The following is a 23,703-nucleotide window of genomic DNA, read 5'->3' on the forward strand; positions in this document are numbered from 1 at the left end:
AAAGACATTTTATATAATGTTGTTTTTACACGTAGCCTTATGTGATTTCTCTTTCCACTTGCAGATTAGGCCCTGCTACTATTTGCCCTGCTTTGCCACCTCCAAGAATGAGTGCATTTGGACAGACATGCTCTCCAACTTCGGCCACTCAGGATACCAAGCCAAGCACTATGCCTGCATCCAGAGGGTGGAAGGTTACTGCAGCTGGTACAGAGGATGGGCACCTCCAGACAAAACGATAATCAATGCCACAGATCCCTGAGCAGATAGCCCTTTCCTTATCTCCCCTCTCCCTTACTTGTGGCTGATCTTCCTTTGGACACTAACTCTTATCAGATCATGATGATGACAATGAAATTAGTGCCTATTTTCATGCAAATTCTAGCACTTCGAACACTTAAAAAAGAAAAGGAAAAAAAAAAGGAAAGGCAAGAAAAAAGTCTGTGCTACCTTACTGAATTTGTAATCACTTTTTCCATTTTTTGATACCACTCATTTTGATCAGACAACATTTGGGAGCTTACTTTTGCACACCAGAGGGAAAAATGGGAGGGAAAAAAAAGGAAAAAAAATTAAAAAAAGATGGAGCTCTTGCTCTCTTACATGTATCATTAGCTGTAGCAATATAATCTCTATTTTTTTAGGAAAACAAAAATCTAAAAACTATGCCAATTAGGCACTGTACTCTTCTAAGCGCTGGCTTCCCATCACCCCTCCTCATGCACTAAGTGCTGAAAAGACATAGACAAATCTATTTCAAGGGAAACAGACTTCATTAATCAGATTAATCAGGCAAATGAAGCAAGATGAAAAGAAACCCAGCCTACACTCTGGACAAAATGACATCCAAAAGAAATCCTCCTCTACGGGAGAGATTGGCAATGTGATGACTCCAGCAGTGGGAGACTTTACCTGGTGTGTCTGACCACATCATCTGGTAAAAGCATTGCTGACTGTCCTTGCTAATTCAGTCATAGTGTGGATGCAACAGCACATTTGAAGTTCTGGCTTTCCCCAGAACATGCAAGAGAGTATTTTGTATTTTTGTTGTTGTTGTTGTTTCAAACACAAAAGCCCCATCCCCTGTTTTCAGGGAGGTAAATGCAGCTACAGCAGAGCAGATGAAGGGTTGTGCCACCCTGTTTTGAGCAGCATTGGCCCCTGAAATTTTTGCAGCTTAGCTTCAACAGCAGAACCAGCTTGTGAACACCTTAAACCAAACAGATGCAAAAATAACAGCTGTAAATCAATCACGTGCAAGAGGGAAAGGGGAGACTTGCTAGAACTCTTATTATTAAAAAAAAAAAAAAGTATTGCCAAAATAGTGTTTTGCTGAATGAAGATGTATATACACATAATGACATAAGCTATTTTTGACAGGATGTGGAATTTTTTTGGTGTTATAAACAAAAGAATGGTTTGATTGTGTTTTAAAGACAGAAATATTGACATTCCGAGTCGGTGAGTTGCTTTGAAGATATTGAAGCTCCAGTGTATCTGCAGTAGTGGCTACAGTCATTGTTTCCTCTGTAACTCCTTGCACCACAGTTCCTCCCCTGCAGCTACAATAGCTGCATTTGTTTATATAGTGAAAGGAAGTGTGTGTGTGGGCTAGGCAAGGAAAAGTGGTCTCCTAATAAGTGTTGTCTGGGATCATAAAATTTTCAGCTGCCCAGAGGATTCCTTGTGTGTCAAGTGCTGTGTTTCCCTCTAGGCACTGTTAGCATAGCCCTGTGCATGTGCTCATACCATGTCCTGCAGTCTTGTGGGAGGAGAAGCCTTACTGTCTTGTGCTTTGCTGTTGACTGGAGAAAAATTTTTTCATTCTATTTTGGTTTTTTTTTTATTATTAAGAAAACTATAATATAATTTTTCTTATCAAATAAAAGTATTTTAAGTTTTAATGATGGTGAAGAAGGGGTGCTGACAAAATGGGTGACTGAGTTTTGGATGGGGAGGGCTTGGGCAGGGAGAAGATTGTGCTTAACTTCATTTTTGTATTATTATGATTATTTATCTTAAGTTTCCATATATCTTCTGTTCATTCCACTTAGAAAGCAGAGCTGCCACCAATAGGAAAAGGTTGTTTCAGTGATTCCAGCTTGGGGCAATACGGCATTTTACAGTCAGTGAGCTCAATTACTGGAGAATTGTTTAGAACCTCTTGCCAAATGGAAAGGAAAGGGTGTGTGAGATGGGCCCTGCTGTGTTTTATGTTCCTTGTGTGCCACCAGAGCTCTGCCAGATGTACATCCTCTGAAATGCCCTATTGCTAGATGACTTGTTGCAGCAAAAAGCTTCATTTTTAGCATGAACTTTAAAGGGCATTTTCAGAGTTGATGTAAGAGGTGCCTAGGTCTGCTGTGTGTATTTTTTTCCCAGCAGCTCTGAGTGATGATGCAGCACAAAACACATTGCAAGTCTATTGGATTTTCCTGTGATTCAGCCTTGGAACACTTCTCAGAAGTCCTCTCCCCCGTGACTGCCCTAAATTATGGGTTGGAGATGAGAGGGAGAGTAGGATGCTTCATCACACCCATCACAGGATCAAGTGGTGGTTCAGAATGTTCAGAATTTTGGCAAAATATGGGTTTGGGCCCAGTGGAACAATGTCTGTTCGAGTTGTGCATGGCTGACAAAATCTGTGAGTCCCTGAGAGCAGAATGGAGTTGTTTGGAGTCAGAATTGCTGGGCTGGCCCTCCTCAAGCTCAAGGTGACTTGGCAAAGCCAGCGTCTCTTTGAGCTGCAGCTTTGGAAGGCAAAATGAAAATGCCCCTCCATGCAGTAAAGTGTTGATTTGAATTTTCATTAAACTGCAGCTCTGCGTATTTTACCTGTCACTGATTCATTTAGCTAGCTGAGACATCACAGTATTGCACTCAAATTATTGTGAAAATATTTGCATTCTAATACTATGAGGACTTGTGTCCCTAAGTAGGATATAATGTAGCTATGTGCTTTGTAAACAACGAAACAGCAGATGCATTACCAGAAAATGAAGCATATTCCCACTTTATTTTGCAGATGGTAAAATATTTCTGAGGTGCAGACAGCTAGACTGGCAGGGGTGGAGGTTTGGTGGCAAATCTTTGCCCTTGCTTTGTAAAGAAACAGTTGTTAAGGCTTTTCAAAATGTGGAGCCAAAAGGAGGGGGAAAAATCCAGTGAAAATACATTTCTTTTGGGAAGCTTCTTTATTTTGTTTCTGTGCATGCTATCAGGGACATGCATTTCTTGGGCTGAGCTTCACTTGTGCTTGCAGTGAGCTGCCTGAAGGCACTGCTGAAGTGGCAGCCAGGGCATGGATTGAACAACCTCTAAATCAGCCTCAAACACTTCTTCCTTCCTATCTGCTCTCCTTTCTTCTGCCTTGCTAAGTCACTTCTGGCTGCCCATGGACAAACCTGCTCCCTCATTGCAGCAGGCTGGGAGAGATGTGGGAACACCAGGAGTGGGGATGGAGGAGGGAGGAGTGAGGGGAATGCCTCAGCACAAGCTTTTTCCTGTCATGTTCCTCACTTCACCCCATGCCCTAAGGCCAGAGAGCTGTCAGTGGCACAGCTGTGAGCAGGACTTTTGGACATGGTCAGGATTAAACACACACTGCCTGCCACCATGCTTTAAATACACCAAGATTGTTCAAAGTACCTTTTAAAGGGCATAGCTGATCTCTAGACTGAAGCTGTTCAGTTTCTTATTTATGCATATTTGTTCCTTACTTGCTGGAGAGTGTTTTCCCCTTTAGAATATTACAAAAATATATATTGAAGGTTTGGGAAAGATTAGATTCTATTCTCCTTTTCCAAAATGGAGGGAGTAGAGAGCAGGAGCAGATCTGTGCATGGAATTCCTTGAATAAAGTCCTCTCGTGGGAGGCTTCCCCCTCCCATGTGTGGGACCAAAATGCTATTTTTATGTCTAAATTTCCCATGTTTTGAAGAGTTACACAGCCCTTTAGGTAGGACTATTCTAAACCCTAAATCTATCACTCTATCCCATTCATACTGGTCAGAGTGAAATGCTACCTCACAGTGATGGGAAACATACTGTTGTGTTTTTTACCATAAAGACTGTTGGAGGTAAAAGCCTCCATGAGAACAAGCTGCCATCCTTGCAGATGTCTCTGAAAGTACTGCTCACTTATCCTGTCCTTTATAGCTTAGAAGGATGGAATAAATTTAGGGAACCACAAAAAGTTTTTGTCTTTTTTAGAATAAGTGACTTTTGGGGCTAGCAGTTGTGAGAAAAACCACAAAAACCCTCTAAACATTGCTGCTGTTTTGCTTGTACTGGCTTCTCCTTCTCTCTGACACTGTCCTTCCTTCATAGAGCCACTCTGCTGTTCCTGATAGTCATGGAAACTTGGGGAGAAAACCAAACCCATGTGAAAAATCTTGTCCAGAAGGAATGTATTTGTTGCTAAATTTTCTAGCACTGTTTACAGTTTTCCTCCATGTTATTTATAAATTTTATATTCAGTGAATGTATATTGTCTTTTAAGGTAATGTTGCATAATGTTCACTTTTTATAGTGTCCTTTTATTCTAAACAGTAAAGTGGTTTTATTTCTATCACAGACATTCTGTCTCTGCTTCACTTATATTAGTTTCTGTCGACTTCAAATGCACACAAATGGATTTGCAACTGGATTTATTAATTTCCTTCCCTTTCCTGATACCATTTTATTGGTCCCAAAGCAGCTATTCCACCTCTGGCAATGCTTGTGCTTTGCCAAAGATCCCTCCAGGAATCCTCTCCTCTTTTTTAAGAGGTTGGTCTCTCTAAGAATTGTTATTGTGGTCGTAAGCCCAGGAGGGGCAAAAAATCCCTTTTGAAGTTAATGACTCCCAGTTGTTAATTGGCCATAGGAGGTCAGCACAGAGCAAGGCAGTCATTAGGGCTGCCTGTAGCACAGTAGGTCCTTGGAAGAACACTTCCCAGATTGCTCTTATTTCCAGAAAACTGGTCATTATGGGGAGCTCTGAAAGGCACATGCCCATGGCAAAGGGAAGAGAGGTTCATCTCTGCTGTGAAATGTCACAATCTCGTGTCCTCTCTTTTGGCTTGCTGTTTAAGGCTGATTGAAAATGCCCTGTTCTCAGGAGAAAGAAGCTTCAGAAAAAGCCTTTTCAGCTAAATTAACATGCTCACAAAAATGGACCTACCGTTAGAAAATTCCTGTATCTCACTTCTACTCTTGGAAAATCTGTATTCTCTACACAGATGAAAGAATGAAACAGATCTTTGAATCTCTTCTCTGTTTAATCCAAAGGTTTAGAAAGTATACTCCGGAAAATTTTGGTTATAGAAGGATGAGGGTCTCTTCTGTGAGAACTTAAGTATTTAAAGCTGCAGAGAGGCAAAAACATGCTTGTTATAAACACTTTTGGGGTCAGCATCAAAGGACCACAGTGTGTTTTATGAGTACTAACTGATACAGCTTGGAAATGCCTCCAGGAGAGGGAAGAGAAAGGGTGGGAAAGGGAGATCATTATATTCCTGACAGGTGCAGAAGCTGATGCACTGTGGGCAAGCAAATTTCACAGGTATTTGGTGATGACTGCAATGCAACTTTCTTGGTGTAAGCTTGACCTCTCAGTCTCTCACAGCCCAGGATGCTGTGAAGATGATGCTTCTTCAGAAAAAAATATGTAGAAATTGTGTAGATTCATTCCTGAGGCAGACTCCCTGCCTGGGAAGGGCTGAGTTGAATTTGCCCAAGTGGATTATTGCTTCTGTAAATTGTTGGGAAGTGACTGATTTAAACCAGATTACTTAGGTTTGCATGTCAGCAGCAGTGTTTGTGTTCATATAAGGTTACCTACAGTTTATGAGGCTTCCTATACCCTTTAGGAAGTAAACTCCAGGTGTTTAGTTATAAAGGTAGAAAATAACTGGAATTAAGATCAGTGCTGAACCAAATACATGTACTGTGCTGGTACCAAATACATCTACATCTGAAGAACCAAGAGTCAGATTTCCAGACAAGAAAATCTTGCTAAAAATGCTAGCTAACTTATTTGCAATGATAACCATACCAAGTCTTCCAAAAATACCATTCCTGAAGTGGTGGTCAAAGTCATATCTGTCCTGAAGCATTACATGTGTCACAAAACCTCCTTCAGAAATCATTAGGAATTAAATGCAACAGGTATTATCAACTAATTCATTTTACAAATGTCCAACAAACTGTGACATTGTTTAAGCACATCCATTTCTTTATGTCTTAAATGATAATACAACTCCATAACTTACCTCCACGATGTGAAGCATGGAAGTGTTGTAGTCTACCCAGCACAGGCAGAGAGCAGAATATTGGAACAGAGAGGTGCAGGACTGGCATTTCTAGGTATCCCTAGCAAGCAGCAGGGGGATTTTTCACAAACATGGGATGTTCAGGTACCTTGACCCTGTTACACCTTGTGGTTGGCCCAGAGTGTGCAACAAGTGTGTGAGAAAAGAGGGGTTTGAATGTTTCTGAGCCTTAGTTTGACATCTGAACAGTTCTCATGTTCAGGCTGGCAGTGCTGCTGGAGTTCACAATCAGCCTGGGAAAGGAGCTCAGCCAGCCAGTGCTCACACAGGGGTCATGGTTCACACAGGGTTCCAGCAAAGCCTCAGCAGTGTAGGAAGAGCCTCTAATTCATGGATGTAAGTTGGGAGCAAAAATTCACAAAGGACTAGTCTTCCTTTGAACACAGGGAAAACAAGAGCTGTGAGCAGCTTTAAACAAAGCCCCTCTCTTTGCCATGTTCTGCAGGACTAAAGGCACCTAGGCAGATTTCTTTGGAAGGTGCCCTAAGAGTTTGGGACAGAGCCCAGCAGCCACACAGGCCACTGAGTGTTTAGCTGTTGACAGAAACAGCAGACCCCAGAGCGCCGTGCAAAGAAAACATGAGGAGTTGAAACAAACTCTTTCAAGAACTCCAAATCACTCTGAGTACCTTCAGGCTGATAAATGTTTCGTGGATGGTGATCAGGTGACAGACCAAGCAAGCTAACATTGTGAAACAAACATCTCTTAGGACCCATGTTCCAAATTGTCAACATTTTTTAAACAATTCCAGGAGTAGGGAAAATCCACTTTATCTGGATGGAGTGATTCTTTGCTCTAAGGGATGAGCTTTTTATTGACTAAGTTTTACAGTGGAGTTCTGCTTTAGTTTTAAACCTTTGAGCCTCTTTGTACATTTTTTCAGGGTCCTTACATGACCTAGGGAAAGGTAGGAAAGCAGTTCCCAAGCAGTGCCTTTTGCACAGCACTTTTTAGCTAGTATTTCTCCATGAGTAAAGTTTAGACTCTTCCTGGCATTCCCATCACCATTTCTTGTGCCCAGCTTGGATCTGTTGTTTCTACCCCATCCATACTGGCATCAGAGGAAAGCAAAGTTACTCACCATCTGCTTATGGCTCGGGAAGAACGTCTGCTCCACCAGGGGGAACTTCTCAGGACCCAGCGAGTTGAAGATTTTAATGAGCTGAGAGAACTTGGGGTGAGGGAGAGGGAACAAAAAACAGACAGTGGGTGTCAGTGACTTACTGTGTTACAGGCAAGTGCTTGCACAATGTTCTGATAGTGGTGAAGGAGGTGAGAGAAACATTAGTATGTCTTTTCCACCTTGCTTTCTTGACCTGAGAGCAGCAAGAAAAGATGAAGCTGCTGTGTTTATCTGTGGCCAAGCCAGCCTATGTACACAAACCTGGGACTGAGAGAACACAGAAGGGATTCGAGAGCCAGAAGAGAATCAGTTTGGGTTTACTTACAGCTCTACTGTGAACAAGTTTTGCATCCCAAATGCAGCTGGGGAGAGGAGCCTTTTTGTTAGAGGATAGAAGGCAGGAAATCAGTGCCACCACTCTCTATCAGTGACCAAAGAAACCAAAGCTGTCCCTTGGATCTCCTCCCCACAGCCAAATGAAAGCACAGCACTTTGTGCTGCAGGGCAGGAGAGTTGCTAAGGGAGAGATTGCTAAAGGGAACTGCCTGTGCTGCCTGGTTTGGGTGTCACACCAAGGAGCAGGAGCCCACTTCAATCATGACACGTTTATCATGAACCAAGGGTCCCCAACAGCCCTTCAGGCATGGCAGGACGATGAATTCACCTGCTGCCCCTGCCCCATTTCCCATGAGGTGTGAGGGAAGCACTGCTCTGTGAGGGTTGGATCTGGAGAGAGCGGAGTGTGACATCCATGGGGAGAGAACAGCCCTGGTGTTTCACACCCCAGGGGCAACCTTTGTCCTTCTCCCCACCTGTCAGCATGACCTTCACCACCATCACCACTATCATCACCATTATAAACTGTTCTATCATTCAGGGTTGTGCCCAACCAGACACAAAGCTCCCCATGGTAGGACTGGGTTTTGATTTCTGTTCAGGTTCCAAAACCCCAACAGAAGTGTAACCCAGCACAGCAAATTCCTGCTTCATTTCAGCCATCTGTGAAGCAAGCAGACTGTTCTGTATGTTGTCTGCAGCCTCCCTGTTTGATCCATCATTCATCACATGGAGAAAAAAATCAAAACTATAAGAGAGAAAGTTATTAACCATGACAGAAAATGTTTCTGAAGCAGGGCTGGTTTACCAAAGAGAGTAAGAGGTGATGTACATCCCAGAAACCTTCCAGATCTCAGGAGAAGCTTAGAGTTTCTGAAGTCAGGCATTTAGCCATCCTGCTCACTCTCTGAAGGGACACAGTCTTGTTGCCACAGACAGTGCTGGACTGGCAGGGCTGTTGGGGAAATGGTTGGACTGGCAGCCATGAAAGAGAATAAAAAGTTTGGGGATTGCTTCCTGCTGAGCTGCTAGAAAGGACTGAGTCCCCCATTGAGTCCTAGTCACAAAGTAGTTTATAAACTGAATTCAGTTTCCAAGACCCTCAGAATTTGGTAAAATCAAGTTAATTAATAAAGGTCTATAGCCTGGCCCAAGTAAGGACAGATTGTAAGTCCTTTACTGGAGTTTCTCAAGTTCCCCATCAAAGCCAGGGATGTGTTAATCCTGAAGGAGATCCCTGTGTCACCTGAGGGAAGTAACACACAGTTTAAGGGAAGGAAACAGACATCTAGGGAAGAATGGAAGAAACAGCAAAGTCCCTTTCTTCCCAATAGCATTAGCTGCTTAATCTTGCATGTTCTGAGCACTTCTGGGCAAGAGCTGAAGCCAGTAAATGCACCAAATCACAGCACCAAAGTTACATTGCAGATAGAGAGAGCTACTGAGGAGGTTTTCTGCTGAGTAGCCCTGCTAGGGCTCCTCTCCTAGTTATTGGGCTAGTCTAACCAAAAGCTTTGCTGCCTAAGAAGTTGAAACTTCATTTGCTGGTGGAGAAGAAACACCCCTTTGAGAGTTAAACTTGGCATGCAGTCACTGTGCAAAAAAATTAGGCTGCAAGGTGTGTGCCAGAGCCAGGCCACATGCTGGAGGAGCAGCTGCCAGCAGATTTGCAGACAAAGGCAAAGAATCCTTTTCCCAATCTCATAGTTCAAAACACTGCGTTTAAAGAAAACCAAGAGGTGACATTTCCCATCACTAACACCACCACCACCCTCACAGGCATCAGCAGATAAGAGGAAAAACTCCCCATGCAGAATCATTATTGTTGGCAAGGAGGGTATTGATGTTGTGGAAGGAGGACAGCTTGCTTCTCTTAACTGCTTGCACTAGCCCTGCACGTTCTAGAAAAGAAAAATAAAGGCCTGTTTTGACTAGCAAGGTGAGCAAACAGGGCTTCAAAGTTAAACACAACGCGACAGAGACGGGGGAGAAGGAAAAACACTCTGTGTGAGAACAGCCCATGCTCCTTGCTGGGTGTGCACAGCCCTGGTGAGCCATGGACACTGTGCTGCTGAGGCCATGGACATTTACCCTGGGAAAACAGCTCCAGCAAAATAACTGGAACAACTGTGCAGCTGATAGACAATGTTCTGACTTGTTCCTCAGGCTTCCTTTTGAAGCACACAGTCTTGCCTGTTGTTGAAATAGTGAGAGTTTCACGGGAGAGATTGGGAGCCTCATCCCTGGGCCAAGCTGCAGAAAGGTCTGACTGTGGGATTGCTCCTCGTGGGACAATTCCCTCCCATTTTCTCTTTCTTTACCCCTTGTTAGGGACAGTTCATTGACAAAGAGGCTCCCATATTACATGGTGCAGCAGCCTCTGAGATCCCTGATAACAGAGCTCAAGCAACATCTCCCAGTGCAGATGGGAAGGAACATTGTCAGCAGCTCAGCTGGATTTAACCACACCTTCCACACTCTGGCATCATCTCTGCTCTCTGTGCTCCCACTGCTTTCAGTGAGGTTGCATCCCCAGGTAAGGCACAGGGCAAGGCAGTGGGGCACAGCCTGGTTTTAGGCACTTGGAATGCAGGCAAGGGAAATGCTTGGCCTGACTGGTTGGAGATCAGAGTTAATTCAGGGAGTCTTTACAGGGAAATGAGAAGATCCATTCAGAGGACATCAAGGCCTTTTGGGTATTTTGCAAGTGCCAGGGTCATCAGGGAGCCTACAGCCCTGGACAGTCACTGGCAGCTCAGCTGGGAGTCCCTGGACTCAGGAGGTGACTGTCAGAAGAACTTCATGTTTCCTGCTGCCTTAGAGATGCAAAGGGTTTGCAATTACAGACATTACCTGCATGTAGTGTGAGTCCTGCTCTGAGCATCCTTCCCACTGTATTTTGGATTTTAACTTAGAATTCCAACACCAAAATTATGATTAGTGGTTGAAGCACTGTGCTTAGCGTGCTTGTAGCATTATTTCTCAATAACTCTGGAATCATCTTAAAGCTTAGATTCCTTACACGTTTCTCTCAGGGTGGGAGACCCCCTGAATACTCTTTTTTTTCCTTTTTTCTCAGAATCAGCTAATTCAAACTGTGCCTGTGTTTAACGCAAATTTTAATCTTTGAAGAAGTTTGTGTATTGCAGAACTGGAAACCTGGCAAATGTCATTCAAAAATGGGGCTGCATGTTTGAGTAAACTCAAACCCAAACTCAGCTGATTGTAATTAGAGTTGCTGAGACTACAACATGGTTGCAAATTGCCAAGGAAAAACAGTCTCAATTTCATCCCCCTCCACAAAATCATAAACATTTCTATGAAATGGAACCATTTTAGGAGAAAATAAAAAATGAGAGTGAAGAGCACATTTCCCAGGGGTATTCAATTTCATTTCTTCATGCATCTCAACTGTTTTCTAGATCCAAAAAGTTTCCAGTAATCTTTGTTATGCAGCTCCCTTATTTCAAGATGCCTGTTTTGCAATCAAAGTGGAACGTGCACCCAAGTGTCCCTATCTCTCACTTCCCAGCTATCACAAAAACAAAATTTCCTGCTGCCAGCACAGCTTTTTGCCCTCAAATGCCTCCTTGCAATCTCTGTGAGCTTCAACCTGATGAAATGTCAGTGGTGCCAAAAGCCATCTGAGCTCCTGGATTGCTGAGCAGATCCCAGTGCTGGTTTGGGGTGATGTGTGTGCAGGGGAAGGAGGGGAAGGAGGCTTTCTGCAAACCTGTTTGGAGTGTTTGCAAGTGGTTTCCTTGACTCCTGTGGGAAGGGAAGGCTGCCTGTGCCAGCTGCATTCCCATGAGGAAAGCATGGCACAGCCAGAGCCAGCCAGAGCCAAGCTGCTGCCAGAGCCAAGTTCTCCCACACTGCCTTGCCAGCACTGCTTCTTTCTTTCTTTTTTTCCCTTTTTAAAAAATGCTCTAAATGTGTTTGTTTTCTTTTATTTTAGATGCCTAAAAATAGGTCTTTTCACATTTAAAGCCCCTTCACACTATCAGAAAGGTAATTACAAGGCTTGAGTTGCAAAGTGCTGACTGAGCCCTGACTGACCCAACCCCAAAATCAGATGGAATGGACCATGTCAGCAAAAGGCAGGGAAAATGTGGAGGATTTTATCTGGTCAGCAGGTCAGTGCACTTGTTTGCAGGACCAACAGTCAGAAACAGTGTGAGGGTGTGGCTCTGAGCCTGGAACAGAGAAATCAGATGGAAACTGAGGTCAAATGGACATTAGCTACCTCTGCAGTGATGGCAAAGTGAGGTTGTTCTCACTGCCCTCATTGCACTGCAACATTTCTGTAAGAGCTTTTGGTCTCAACAAACTCCACAAATGTTCTAAAAGGGGTGAAAACTGAGAAGACTCTGTCTATGACACAGGTACCATTTTAAGAAGAAATTAGTTAAATCCCACACTGCCCAGTCATGGAAATAAAAGTCTGAGTCACCCCAGACTTCATCTGGACTTGAGCTACCAACCAACACACTGAGGGTCAGTAGGATATTTATTCCAAGGAGAAAACAACAATAAAAATCCACTTAATTAGGTGATGAGGAAGATAATTATCATTTGCTATGAACATTCCATCTCACCCCAAGCTCAGTTTGTGCAATGAGTAAGGGAATTCCTGAGAATGCATCTCAAATTTTCCATGGGGCATGCTGGAAAGTCCCAACCCCTCACATCCATACAGCTGCAGTTTCCTGCTTTGAACCTAGAACAATGCAGGGAAAATTCCAGTCTGGAATCATCAGTGATCAGAGAAGGCATTTTGGGATCAAGCCGCTTGGAAAACCTTCCTCCTGCAGGTACTGCACTGAGCAGCCTTTCTCTCGTGGTCCATGGCCAAATTATCCCTCCAGTTTTCCTTCAGTCAGCTCCTGCAGCTTCACCTGACTCAGAGCTGGTCATAGAAATGGTCTGGGGAATTATTACATACTTTGATTTGAGGCTGAGAAAAGCCAGTGACAATATTTTTCAAGGTTTTCTGAGATTCTCATGTGAACTTGACAAAATTCAAGGAATGGGTGAAGGGCGATCCAGTGCAAAATATCAAGACTCTGCTCTGTCCTCATCAGAAGCTCACTCAGCCTAGGTCTTTCCAAGGTGCAGTGTTTCAGGTTCAAAGAATGAACATTTTAGGATAATATTGTATTTTGTTCTGGCACAGCTGAAAACTCTACATATGTTGTGGTTTGACCCTGGCTGGACTCATTTTCTCTGCCTACTCCCAGCCAGCGGTGCAGGGGGATTGGGAATGGTGGTTTTGGTCTGTTCATCACACATTATCTCTACTGATCCTTCCTCCTCAGGGAGAGGACTCCTCACAGTGTTCCCCTGCTCCTGTGTGGGATCTCTCCCAGGAGAGACAGTCCTTAATGAACTTCTCCAGTGTGGGTCCTTCCCATGCCTTACAAGAAACCCAGGTGTTGCTGCACCTGGTGATCCTTTAGACACCAACAGCTTTTGGTGATCCTTTAGACTCTGGGGCAAGTGAAACATCCTGCTCAGGGTGAAGAAATAACCCCTTGACACAAGCAGAGGCTGATAAGAAGTAGTGCTGGCAGGTTTTTTCCCCCATGAACTCCCACCCAGATTCCTAAGGCTGTTTAGATTTGAACCTGAAGACACAATTCCTTTGACCCAGCCTGGCAGGTGAGCTCAGTGTGTTATCTGCTTAGCTGACACGACACCCAGCAGGGCTGGAGCAGCACTCACCACCCAGGGCTTGCTGCAGAAGTTGTAGATGGAGTAGAGGGAGTTGACAGTGTGGATCCCTCCGTACTGCAGGCCGATGACGAGGCTGCGGAAATCCTCTCCCAGCGCCATGCTGTAGGCATGCTGCCTGATCAGGACAAAGTCTGGCTTGAAGGACCTGGGGGAGAGTAAAACATGAGGGATGGTTAACTTTCAAATGCTCAGAAGCACTTCTAACCACTCCTTGCTCCTTTTCCATCTTTCCCTGCGGCATTAAACACACAATCTCCACCATGCTATGGCAAAGACCTTTTATTGCAAAAATCCAGGGTTAGTTTGTTCTGTTTCCATCCTTGTGAGGCACAACAAATGTGCTTAACCAACACCACAGAGCAGACAGGAACAGCACCAGGTGTGACCAACCACAGCCCCACGGTGAGCACTGATTGTTCTAATCATTGTTTTACAATTATGGAACTTGTTTGTCACCTCTAGTTCAGCTGAGTCATTCCCAGAATGCTTTTCTAGTTAGCCAAAGTGACAGAAGTGAGCAAGGATTTTACAAGGGTGGCAAAGCCTCACTTTGCAAGGCTTTCTGCTCCTCAACATTTCCCCTTTCTTTTCCCTAACATGTGTTGTTCTCCTCTGGGCCTCTCATCATGTGCTGCTTGCGTTATAAGGTAACAAACCCAACAAAACCCCCTAGTCATTAAAAAAAAAAAAAAGGAAAAATCCAACACAACTGCAAGTGTGAGAGCACAGAAAGAGGCCAAACAGATTTTCTGCAGTTTCCATGTCACTCAGGCATGCACAGGAACAAGCCACGAGCAGAGCCAAGGTCATAAATTCACTGGTGGGGGATTCTCTTCTCTTTCAGAAGGCTTGGCTGTGCTTGGCAGCCTCCCTGCAATGTGCAGCGCAGATGAGGGAGCAAGTTTGTTTTCTGCTGGTTGAACTCCATGCTGAAGCAATGCCCAGTGGGTGGGAAGATCATAAGGGATTTCAAAAAGCTCTCGTACACATCCATGCATTGACACACATCCCCCTTCAGTCAGTTTGCTCCACACAGCACACCCCAGGCTCTCGTGGCTGGGAGACACAAGCACAGGGCAGGCAATTAATTACATGGCAATGTCATTAATCAAGTGAGCAGAGCCCCTCACGCTGCTGGGACTCATGGCATGGACTTGCAGGAGATTGTTGAGCAAGACTGGAGCTTGGACTCCTGTGGTTGAACAGCAGCAGCTCTCAGCTCAGTCACAGAGCAGTGAGGCCCTTCTGAGGTAAGCCAACAGCAAGGGATTAGCTTTCCAGCAGCCAGATTTCATTCCTTGCTGACGCTCTGTCTTCAGAACCATTCAGAAATATCTGGGAACAGCAGCTGGAAAGAAATTGTACCCAAAATGGAGCTCAGCAGTTCATTCTGGAAGGAAGGGGCTTTTCCACTGAAACAGGGGGTTATTTTATATGTTAACAGAGGTTGCATCAAGGATGTTGAAAAGTTTCCATGCTGTATTAAAGACTTTCAGAGAAATGAGCTCTGTAACCAGGTCCCATTACCTCACTACCCTCCAACATTTTCCTAGCTAAGAGACTATAATTTCTATCCTTTGGATGTATGAGCTGGAAATACTTTGGGTTTATAGCCCCTATTTATATTTCCATCATTCTGGCAGGGAAATCTGAGATGGTGACTCTGGGCCAGATTGTGGCAGCAAACACTGTACACAACCCCCAGCACAGCTTTGTTGTTTTAAAGCTGTTTGTTTTGTTTGCTGGCCTTGGACTTTTGTTATTGCCCACCTGAGACACAGTGAGGAGCACCCTCAGCTTCTGTGGTGCCAGAGGCCAAGGTTTATAAATGCTGTGATTCCCTCCCTTGGAGGTTTTTTGAACCTGGGCATGTTCCCTGATGTGCTTGGCACCAAATGTGGTGCTTTCCTCCAGCTCTGAGATGCATCATGAGCATCAGGAGGGCTCTGCTGCTTCATGAACCTCCCTGGTGTCACTGGGGTTGAGGCACAGGGTGACCCTCCTGGGAAACAGCAAGGGAATACAAAATCTTGGAAAGTTTGGGTTTGAGCTGCTCCATTCTGCTGGACTTGCTCTGTGGAATGGCACCAGCTTGCACCTCTGCCCAGAGCTCAGCCAAGGCATTTTTACATCTTGTTCTTGCTGTTGTACTGTTACTGTACCTTGTAGATTAGTTAATGGAGCTGGAATTCTGGTATATATGGATCCTGTAGCTGTAAAAACCCTTGCTGCTCTTGATGATTTGCCTGATGATTTCTTTCCTGAATTAAAGGCTTTGATTCTGCATGCAGAAGTGGTCTTGACTCCTCATGCAGATTCTTTCTCCAAGAATCTTTACGTTCTGTGGGGTGAAGAATATCTGGATTTGTGCAAGGATTTCCACAAAGCCACAAACACATCAGGGAAAATTGCAGCTGCTGCCAGACAGCTCGATGGTTCTCAGGTGAGTTTTCCACCAAACACTATGGACTGGCATAACCTCATGGAGGACAATGAGGTTAGAAGGATTAACCAGCTATTTAGGACCAGGGCTTGATATCTGTGCTGAGTTCCTGAGCAGCTGTGCTGCCTGGAGAGCTCTGGGTGTGTCTCACCCCATCCAGATTTCTGAGTGCATGAGGAAACAAATGGTGCTTGGCACATCTTTGCCCAGCCTTGGCTCACAGGACAGCACCCACTGGGGCTGCTCAGGAATGGTTCAGATCACTGTTCTGGGCCTCCCCAGGTAAAACAGCGGTGTTTTCCCCTTGAACATCTGCCCCAGCAGCCTGCATGGGGATGTGATGCTGTGCAGGGGAGGAAGGACACAAAGGAGCACAGCCAGCTTTGGGGGAGGACACAGAGTGGCTGGGAAACTGCCTTCACTGGCTGTGCTTCTGCCAGCCAAAAGCTCAGGAAAAAAGCTCTTGTCTTTTCAGATCCTGGCAAAGGAGGAGTTTCTCCACTCAGGGGATGGGCTCAAGCATACAGAATGAATGTAAGAAAAGCCAATTCTCAAACTCTGTGTGCTGCAGGAAGGCAGGGCACTGTCTCCTGCAGCAGATGAGGAGTGAATCCCTAAAGTGAAGGTGGACACTGAATCCCTGTTTTGAGCCGTGGAACAATAGGAATGTTCCCATGGAGACTGAGAACCAGGCAGTGCAGTGCCAGCCCTGGGGCTGGCTGAGAATAAACATCAGCTGAAGAGCACCAGAGCCCTTTGGAGGGGAGAATGGAGAAAGAGAGACCAGCAGCAAAATGAACAACAGTCAATGACACTCCTGTGCAGAATGCAGGTCCCCAGCCTGCTCTGGGGTGCAGAAGATGATGACTGCAAATCCTGCTGGAGGTTTCATGCCTTAAAGAGATCTCCTATTCCTTATTTCTGCACATAGCCACAACCTTGCCTTGCTTCCTGCTCCTTCAGCTTTTCTCCCTGAAGCACAAAGAGATTCAAGGCCTTGAGGAAAGAACACAGAATAGATTATCTGTATCAGAAATGATGTGATCAGCACAGATTGTCCCCTGTACTGAGCACTGGTGAGGCCACACCTCAAACCCTGGGGTCAGTTTTGGGTCCCTCATTGAGAGAAAGGCTTTGAGGAGCTGGAGCATGACACATAGAAGAGAAGTGCATAATTAAGCAAGATGATACAATAAATTTCGTGTTACTGGCAATTGATGAAGACTTCAGAGAAGCTTCTGAGGCACTAGTCCAAGCCATAAGTGGCTGTAACTAGCCAAGAAGTGCAAAAATCCCTCCAAATATGTAGTGCATCAGGTGTCTGACATCTAATAGAAGGTGGCATTTGCAGCCAGGAACAAGATCTTTTTGGGCTTTGCTTGGGTGTTAATAGCACTGTTATTACATTGCTGAAAATGAAAATGAAGTCAGTGACATTTTCACCTATCACGGTGTTAGATTTAACATTCCGTTTGATGTTTTAGTAAAGTGGAAAATTTGCTAAGGGAAAAAATGTCATTTCAGTCAAAACCCCACGTCATATTTTCCACAGGAAGAAATAAACCCTGCTGAAGTTATTCAAAGAAAGAACAAATGCCATTGCTTATATAAATAAGATAACGCCGAGCTGGTTTTGGAGAAAAAAGAAAGCAACACAGAATAAAGAATAACCTCTCTCTACCAGGCTGGAGGAGAGAAGCAGGAGGTTTTTTGAACACTGTAATAGAGCATGGCTGGGTGAAAACCATGGGGGATGTGGGAGATGAGTGCAGCAGAAGCAGCAGGAACCAGGAGCCACAGCTGCAGCAGGACCAAAACCACTGCAGGCAGATGGGGACACCCTGGGAAATGCTCTGATTTGCTCCTCAGCCACACACCAGTGGCCAAATAACCATTAAATCGTGTCAGACGCTCTCTGAGCTGCACTGGGGCAGTCTCCAAAGTCTGCCATGTATTTTAGTTCTGAACTGATCAACATGGACAAGGAAAAGCCTGAAAGGAGGAGCAGCTGCACCTGCCAACAGCAACTTGCCTTCAAAACGCTTGAGATGCAAAGGTTTTGCAGAAGGTGATGCAAATAATTGCCAACATCACAGAATAAAGTCACAGGGTAATTTAGGTTGGAGAGGATCCTTGGAAACCATCTGGCCCAACACCATGCTCATTGCAGGGCTAACTTAAAAGTGGCACTAGGATGATTGCCATTCCTGGAAGAAACCTTAGTAAAAACCCATGTGGAAAGGAGACAAATTATGGCAGGACTGATAAAAAAAAAATAGCTGATCAAGACTGAAACAATGCACAAAAGTTTTCAATCCTTCATGTATTTAATCCTGGATTAACTAATTACTGAGTGCTCTAGACCCTGGCAGCACATTTCTCGTTGGAAATAATTACTGTAAATGCAAAAAGGGTCAGGCAGCAGTTTAGTCTCTGAGCTGCTCCCCACCCTGCTCTGCTCAGAGTGACTTTTTCTCTCTGGCAGCTGCCTGCATGCCAAATGTTTTCCCACTAACTGTCAGCATCCTGCCTGCTCGTGGGCTGGGCGCCAGCTGCCAGGAGGTGCAGGGGACATTATTCATCTGGGACATCAGCAAAGCCCACAGGGAGAAGGAGGCCTGCAAGCAGCTGCTCAGCAGCAGGAGCTGAGGTGGAAGCAACTGAGAATAAATACATAAATAATCATCAATAATCACATCCCACTGTCTTTTCTCTTTTGTACTTCCTGCTCCAAAAAAAAAACCAGAAAAAAAAAGAAATAAAATAGGACAGGGACAGACAGGTGAAGAGGGGGAGATATTAGTGAAAAACAATGTTAGATCATCCCCCATATGGGAATAATTTCTCAATTTCTAAGTGTTTACTGGAGGTGTTAAATTGCTTCATATGTAAGTGCAGCTTGCCAGGGTGTACCCTGTCAGACACCTCGCCCAGCTCATTGTCTCTGCAGGGTATTTCAGGGAGGAAAGTGGTCATTTGGCACATTGGTCTCTTGCCTAAGCTGAATTTTCAAAAGCTTACAGCCTGTTACACACACTTCTCCATTACATTTATGGATTGCCATGCCATCAATAGAAAAAATATTGCCCAAATGTTTCTGGGTGTTAAATACATTGCACATATTGTACTCCACCATGTGGCACTTTCTGTGAAACTTGGGAGAACCATGAGCTCAACATATTTTTCCATCTGGCTGCTGGAAACCTAAACTTTCCCCATCATTTTCTGCCTTTTTTTTTTTTCCTCCTACCTGCAACTTCACAGAAAATTGTGGAAATTTGGTTCAGAAGGAGCAAAACTAACAAAAACCAAAAGTAGCTCCACGTAAAATTGCAGAAACTTGGTTTGGAAGCAGCAAAACAAAAACCAAAAGCAACGTCCCCTCTCCCCTTGCAAGAAGAAGAAGGAGAAGGAGAAAAGGAGAAGGAGAAGGATAAAATTTAAAAGCACAGGAATTAGACAGAGGCTGGAGTTCATCTTTGGCACAAGCTTCCTGCAACATGAGAAGCTGGAAAGCAACCTACTGGCTACCAGTTCTTCCTACATCAGTATCCAGGGACAGTAGCTACCCCCATGACCCTCCTGGACATTATCCCTGTAGAAGAACTGCAAGAAACCACCAACTCTAGTGAGCAAATAGTCCTGGAGAGACAAGAAATCATCCTTCTAGCCACTGTGTGGTGGGAAAGCATGGCCTCTGTGGGTTAGAAAAGCTGCCTGTCCCTTTCAGGGAGCTGCTGGTCCATGGGATTTTGGGGTGAGTGAACTGCTGGGATGGGAAAAGGTGCAGTGGGCACAGCACAGTGTCCTCACTGGGCTTTAAAGCTCCTTGCATCCTGGAGCAGGGAGATCTTTTTTAGTCAGACTGCACAACTCCTGCAAGCTCTGAGGAGCAGGAAAACACCTGTGGGCTGTCCAGCTTCTCCACTGCTTCTCCTGTGTAAAAGGATTTGCTGCCTTGTGCTGTGGCTGTGCTGCAGCTGGCAGTGGGAAAATGTGCTTCGGGAAAAAAGCACTGTCAGGGATTTTGGGATGGTGATTCAACAGGTTGCTGTGCTGCTGTCAGAGCACAGAGCATCCCAGGAGCACTGGACCAGCTGGAACCAACAGGAATGTCAGTGTGCACTGCAGGAATGAATGGGTTTGTGGGGACAGGCTGGAGAATTCCCTGAGCACACCGTGGCAAGGGCACATCCTCCAGGGTGAGCAGGGAGACACACACCTTACACACACCCCAAATCCAGACCAGGCCTGCAGGACATCATTCCATGGCAGAGATCCTTCCCCACAGCCAGGCTTTGTCCCTGGTGCTCAGTTCCTCCTTGCTGTCATTTTGGACACCCCAGGACCCCTGCAGGGCCATTTCTCCAGGCAGGGGTGAGCATTAGGATTTTAGCTTCTATATTTTTCATGTATCTGTAATCCTGTGATTCCCTAGTGTCTAACTCTGGACTCCATACAGGTGCTAAGCTGCTGTTCTCTCATTTTTAGACAAAACTATTCCTCTCTAAGCCCAAAACTCGAGGACACCTCAGTGTCTCAGAGCCCCAAGATATGTGAACAGCAGTGAATTGGGGGAGCAAACCTGGAGTTATTGACTTCATTGCCTGAAGCTGCAATTGGAGGATTAAACCTCAATATGCAAATGGAAGGAACTTAAAAAGTATGAAAACCCTGTGACCTTATAAAAAACTTATAAAGTATGAAGAACTCATGACCTGCTGTCCATTTTGGGTGTAGCCCCTGGGTGGGCTGTGAGTGCCCTGAATGTACCTGAAGGCCTTCAATAAATATAACTGATTTTTATTCTCTTAACTCTGTCTAGCCTCTGTTTTAGGTAAACCCATCCAGGCATCAGTGTCCTCCCCACCCACACCCTGGTCATCTCCTGGTCCATGCTCTGTCCTGTGGTGCTGCCCTGAGCCTGCTGAGCACACTGTGACTGGAGTGGCCACCACTGGGACAGGTCCCCTGCCAGCATGGAAATGTGCTTTCTCTCCTGGATGATCAGCCCCAGTGCCAACAGGCAGCTCTGCAGGGAGACAGGAGATGAGAGCAGTCTGGTGCATGATTAATTTATATCCTTAAACGTCTGAAATGCTCCCAAAGACATTAGTATTCCCCAGGTAAAAGAGCTTTCCAGATTTTCAATGTATTCCTGCCTTAATCTCATATCTACTGGAATTAATAGCTGAAGTCTTGTGAAACCCAACAGACAGGCGTAGAACTGCATTTAATATACTCCAGAACCTGAGATCATACTTTGGGAGTCTAAATGCTGCTGTCAGAAGCAGACACAGCCCAAATTTTCATTTCTACTTAGACACTTTTACAATATCCTGAAAGCAGAAATGCACCTCAGGTTGGGTGCAGTGCCAACACTGACAGCCTCTTCACACTGCCAGAACTTTGATATGAAGGGCCCTTCAGAGAAATGTGAAAATAAAAATCCCATTCCTCACATTTAACCCCAGTAATAGTGACACAGTCCAAGAGCTTTCTAGAGTCAGTCAGACCCCAGATGGTTCACTCTGTCTCTGCCTTTTTGTGCAGAGCTGTCCAGAAGGAGGTTGTGTGTGTGCTGGGGGGAGGATGAAGGATCCACCCAAGTGTTTTAAAAGTGAGCAGAAACCCACCCTTGTTTTTACATACTCTTTAGCACTCCAGCTGTGGCACCCAGAACTCCATTTCTCTGCTGGAAGAGTTGCTATGTCTAAGTTGGTGAAGGATCCTTTGGGATGAATAAACAACCTCCTGCTTCCCATGTTCAACTTTTCAATAGGGAAGGTCTGCTGCCAGATTTTTCCAAAGTGCTGGGGTAACAAGCACCAATGTGTGGGATTGCAGGGATGAAACATGCAGGGATGAAAACAAAAAGCCAGTCCTGGCTGAGCCCAGCACTGCTCCCAGCTCCCAGCTCATCCCACAGTGTGCTCAGTGCACTGACTCAGGAAAGGGCTTGCTAGAGGCTGCACAGGACACTTCATGGCCAGCTCTGTCTGAATAAAATGTGCTGAATAGGCTAAGGAGCCTTTGCAAACCATGGTGGAGCAGGCACAGAAAATCCAGATGCAGTTTTTCAGATTTGGGAGATGATAGTCTCTGTCTCCAGGAGCACATTTCGCTGACACTGTCTCAAATCCTCCACCCCCTCCTGCAGATGTGCAGAACTTAGGAGCTAAAAAAGAGAAGCTGGAGACCCAAAATGTTGTTATGTAAAATTAAATTCTTGGAGCCACACTTGTTTTAAAAATCAGGCAGCAAAGTAATAGCTGGCTTGAGTTAGATTGTTTGGTAACTTAATTGTTGCTACTTATTTCAAGATACACAGGCTAGGAGTCATGGAGCTCTCTGTATGTCCATTGCTTTGCTTTCTGTAATTGCCAATAACAGTTCTAAAGCATCTTCCTTTTTTTTTTTAATTTTTTTTTTCCCCTGAGGCAAGTGGAGGGCTTTAAGGACAGCTATGCCTTCTTAATAGGGGATTTATTTTCCAGGTAAAAGAACCACAATTTTTTCCTGGTGCAGCTCACATCTGTTGATGTGGGGTCTGAAAGAATACCTTTTAACTCCAAGGTGTCAGAAAGGATCAAGTGATCAGGAGAAAATGACTTTGGTTGAAACCTTGCTTTACAGGTGCAATAGGGTATTTCCAGTTTAATGAAAGAACTAGGAGACCTGCTCCAAAATGACAGAATTTAATAGGATAATAAATTGTTAGATAGCTTATCAGTAAGTGTAATGTCAAAATGGAGACAACAGCCCAGTGGTTGCTTTATAGTAATAGTAATAGTAATAGTAATAGTAATAGTAATATTATTTTGCTGCCCTTAAAAATATTTATTTTTTCAGTGATTTAAACCTACTGGTCTGTGGTTTATTCACTGTTTTTCCACTAAATTGCTACATTCTATTGCTCTGTCTTTGAAGGGAAATGTGAAGCAGTCAGAGTTCCTGCAGGGGGGAATCCCAAATGAGCTTGTTAGCAAGATGCTGTTGTATTTACCTTCCTAAAATTTGTCAGTGGGATTTCCATGACTCTGGGTATTCCAAAAACACGATGAGTATTCTATTTCACCATCTAGAAGCATTCTGACTCGTGACAGGCTGTTTTACAGGCTGTGGGTGGGATGGGGGCACTTGCAGGGAGTGGGAATCAGCTGCACCAGGGATGGGTTGAGGTGTCTCTGCACAGCTCAGCTCCACAATTTTCTTCCCAAACTGAAGAGTTTTGGTTTCTACACCTTTGTATTGCTGGGAGGGGCAGTGAAGTGGCTGAGCTGAGCTCTCAGACTCACTGAGCTGGCACAACAGGGGCTCAGCAGCACAGGCTGCAAACTACTATTTGCTGCTCGTAAGGATTATAGCATCTGGCATATGCTATATAAATTGCATATCCAGGCAAGGATGTATTTACCAAATCCACTTCCCACAAGGCAAATGTGTCCTTAAACATGCAGGGATGAAAATAAAAAAAACCTGAGCTAATGCACTCAAAAACCCACTTATTTCACATATAAATATCCATGCAAAAATGCTAGCTGGAATACCTGTGCATTCACTGCGAGCAGAAACATGAACACCATGCCCCAGACAGTTTTGTGAAATAAATTTTGTCTTCAGTTTCACTTTAATAGCTCAAGATCTTTCTGCCAGATGCATGAATGGCTTGGGGAGGAAAGACACAGGAAGGAAAAATGAAGATGTGCTCAAGGTAGGAAATGGTTCTTGGGAAAGCTTCCAGCACCAT

The 23,703-nt window shown here is 44.7% G+C and overlaps 2 protein-coding genes across 2 annotated transcripts in view; one reads left to right on the top strand and one right to left on the bottom strand.

Annotated features, from left to right (window-relative positions):
* The window catches only part of TIMP3 (TIMP metallopeptidase inhibitor 3), a 37,394-nt gene extending 32,815 nt beyond the window's left edge, over nt 1-4,579 (top strand). Inside the window, exon 5 of the mRNA XM_085049700.1 lies at nt 65-4,579. Coding sequence (XP_084905826.1) covers nt 65-262 — 198 coding nt within the window. The 3' untranslated portion in view covers nt 263-4,579. The remainder of the gene's footprint in view (nt 1-64) is intronic.
* Nucleotides 1-23,703, bottom strand: part of SYN3 (synapsin III) — a 191,476-nt gene that overhangs the window by 125,315 nt on the left and 42,458 nt on the right. The window contains exons 5-6 of the mRNA XM_085049701.1: nt 13,499-13,655; nt 7,397-7,486 (exon numbers count right to left, since the gene is read on the bottom strand). Coding sequence (XP_084905827.1) covers nt 7,397-7,486; nt 13,499-13,655 — 247 coding nt within the window. The remainder of the gene's footprint in view (nt 1-7,396; nt 7,487-13,498; nt 13,656-23,703) is intronic.

The sequence above is a fragment of the Lichenostomus cassidix genome, chromosome 1Ab, assembly GCF_008360975.1.
Source record: "Lichenostomus cassidix isolate B80296 chromosome 1Ab, HeHo_3.0, whole genome shotgun sequence".
Taxonomy (NCBI): domain Eukaryota; kingdom Metazoa; phylum Chordata; class Aves; order Passeriformes; family Meliphagidae; genus Lichenostomus; species Lichenostomus cassidix.